At 41.5% G+C, this 3303-nt stretch overlaps 1 protein-coding gene across 6 annotated transcripts in view; it reads left to right on the top strand.

The window, feature by feature from the left end:
- Positions 1-3303, top strand: part of NUMA1 (nuclear mitotic apparatus protein 1) — a 46454-nt gene that overhangs the window by 7112 nt on the left and 36039 nt on the right. For all 6 annotated transcript variants that reach the window (XM_008566983.1, XM_008566979.1, XM_008566985.1 and 3 more), the window contains one exon: positions 878-951. In XM_008566983.1, the coding sequence (XP_008565205.1) occupies positions 910-951 (42 nt within the window). In that variant the 5' untranslated portion in view covers positions 878-909. The remainder of the gene's footprint in view (positions 1-877; positions 952-3303) is intronic.

The raw sequence follows: 3303 nt of genomic DNA on the forward strand, positions 1-3303 counted from the left end.
TTTTTTTTTTTTTTTTGTCTTTTTTCCGTGTCCGGCAACGGATCGCAACCCTCAGTGTTGCCCCCGTACCGGACCGGGGACCGGCGACGGGATCACAAGCCTCGGCGTTGCTCCCGCGCCTCGCTCAGCCAGTGAGCGGGAGCCGGTCTGTACATGGGATCCGAACCCTCGGACGGGAGCGCCGCCGCGCTTCCCAAGCGGCGCACTATCCAGTGCGCCACCGGGCCGGCCCTGCAGATCCCATTTTGTGGATGAAGAAACTGAGACTAAAAGAGGTTATGTTACTTGACCAAGGTCACATGACCATGGTCACACGGAATCAGCATTCAGACCCAGGTCTGTCTGAAAATCCACATTTGTTCCACGTTTAAGGGTACCATGTCCCAAACAGCAGGGTTGAAGACCAGCTTTGAGTCTCGTGTTTTGTGTGGAACTAAAAGTTTGCATGGGGAGTTTGTGGACACTGATTAAATGCAGGATTCTTTACTGTCAGCTCTGACATGATAAGCTTTATGAGCTCTCTAAAAAATTCCCATGTTGGGGCTGGCCCAGTGGCTCACTCGGGAGAGTGTGGTGTTGATAACACCAAGGCTATGGGTTCAGATCCCGTATAGGGATGGCCGGTTCACTCATTGGCTGAGCGTGGTGCTGACAACACCAAGTCAAGGGTTAAGATCACCTTACCGCTCATCTTTTTAAAAATAAGTAAATAAATAAATAAATAAATAAATAATTCCCATGTTGCCTTGGTGGATTAAGTGCCACATGAAGAGTGATTTAAGTGTTCAGAGCTGGTAAATGAAACTGTTTTTCCTCTACTCCTTCATCATGGTTGTCTGATATGATTAACTACTCTTCCTCCTCTCTTGGGTTCCAGGTGCGTTGGGGTGACTGTCTGGTATCACCAAGATGACACTCCATGCGACCCGGGCGGCTGCACTCCTCTCGTGGGTAAGGAGTCTTCCTCTCTTTTGTCTGCTGTACTTCTCCAGGAACCTTAGAGGGTTAGGAGAGGAGTTTTCTAGGAGCCAGGACTATGTTAAAAGTTTTCTCATCTCCAGACTCAATAAATACAGTTTTGTTTTGATGGGGTTTTTTTTAATCATTTTTGAAGATGTTGCTGCTGACAGTGATCCATGACTGTACTTCTTTAGCTTAGAAGAGACTTTTCTGAGGTATATATTCCTTTTTTTTTTTTTTTTTTCCTCCCCACTTAAAGGGTTGACACTGAGCTTTAGTGACTGACATATGTACGGACTTTGGCTTTCAGAGCCTTTAATCTTAGGGCAAGGTTCTCACTCTTTACCATGTTTCTGTCTGTTGCCATTGTACTCTGTTGCCTTCCTGAATTACTTCACCAAAATCCTTCTGCTAGGTGTTTCATACATTTGCTGCCAGAGACTATGGCAGATGACAAAATGATGCTGAGCATTGGGTATTTAAATCTACACAGAAACAGAAGAAGCCATGAAGTGTGGTGGTGATGGGCATGGGCCTTGGAGTCAGATAGTCTGGCTGAGAATCTCAGCTCTGGTCTCTGTGTGAGCCAGGGCAAGTTAGCCTCCCACTATCTCATTTTTAGAATGGGGATAATACTAATACCTCACCAGGGTTATTACGAGGATAATGAGATAATGTGTGTAAAAAGCATTTAGTGTGTACACACACACATACAAAACCATTTAGCACAGTATCTCAATAAATAATAATTCTTGATACTTGAAATATTGCCAGGGCATGCTAGTTGGCACACTGTATTCTAGTATTCATCCTGAGTACTGAATAATCAGGACCAATTGAGGAGCCAACATATTTGGGGAATATTTTAAAGGAAATGAATTTTTAACTTCCAAGGTGGATTTAACAACAGATTGTCTTTTTTTTTTTTTTTAAAGATGACCGGTAAGGGGATCTTAACCCTTGACTTGGTGTTGTCAGCACCACGCTCAGCCAGTGAGCAAACCGGCCATCCCTATATGGGATCCGAACCCGTGGCCTTGGTGTTATCAGCACCGCACTCTCCCGAGTGAGCCACGGGCTGGCCCTACATTTGTCTATTTATTTAGGTTCTAATCGTGTTTTTACAGTGACTACTACCATTACAGAGAACAGATACAAGACTAGTTTTATTTAACAGTAGGGACTTGTTCATTTTGATTTTTGAGAAAAATATACATGCATTAAAATATTAAAGTGTAGTTATATAGAATATTTTCAATTTAAACAGCTTACTTTTTTTTTTTGGAGGCTGGCTGGTATGGAAATCTGAAACCTTGACCTTGGTATTGTAACACCATGCTCTAAGCAAGTGAGCTAACTGGCCAGCCCATTTTATTTTATTTTATTTATTTATTTTTTTTAAAGATGGACTGGTAAGGGGATCTTAACCCTTGACTTGGTGTTGTCAGCACCACACTCACCCAGTGAGCCAACCGGCCATCCCTATATGGGATCTGAACCCATGGTCTTGGTGTTATCAGCACCACACTCTCCCGAGTGAGCCACAGGCCGGCCCCCTGGCCAGCCCATTTTAAACAAAAGTTATGCAGCTAAAGTGAATTTTATGACACTTTAGCAGCATGAAATAATGCTTTTGGTTTGTTAGTGAGAAGAGTGGCATAGAACGTACACATATACACATTTGATAATCACAGTTGTGTTTTTTAAAGAATTACCTAGGGAAAAAAAAGACTAAAAGTATATCAAAATGCTCAAAGTGCATGTATTAGAATACTAGAGTGAATGGGAGGATTTTTTTGGTTTTTTGTCGTCCCAATTTTCAGTAATTTATTTTAGAATGTAAAGTTTTTATTTTGCTTAAAGTGTAGCTTGAAATTTTTCTGCAAATAGCAGTTAATAATGAATGAACTGTTACAAAAAATTTTAAGATTTGACAGCCTTAAACAGCCATGCAGACCTTACAAGCAGCTCTTGGGATATACAGTAGTTCGGCCTCACTCATGTTTTTTTTTTAAATTATTAATTTATTTTATTTATTGAGTCAAAATCGATTATACATATTTTTTGGGTTGAACATTGAGATATGTTGATTAAATCAGTATTACTAGCATATATATTGTTACAAATCCTAATTATTCTTTATGCCCCTTGTCCAACCTCTCCCCTTCCCCCACTCCCTCCCTCTCCCCCCTCTAGATTTCTTCTCTCCTTCTGAAAGAATAATGGTTACTCTGTTAACCTGTTGCCTAGATGATCTGTCCAGTGCTGAGAGATGTGATCAGGTCCCCCAATATTATCATAGAGCAGATGCTTCTTCTGTCACTCTGAAATGGGCTTTGTGGA

The sequence above is a fragment of the Galeopterus variegatus genome, unplaced genomic scaffold (genome assembly GCF_000696425.1).
Source record: "Galeopterus variegatus unplaced genomic scaffold, G_variegatus-3.0.2 Scaffold283, whole genome shotgun sequence".
NCBI lineage: Eukaryota > Metazoa > Chordata > Mammalia > Dermoptera > Cynocephalidae > Galeopterus > Galeopterus variegatus.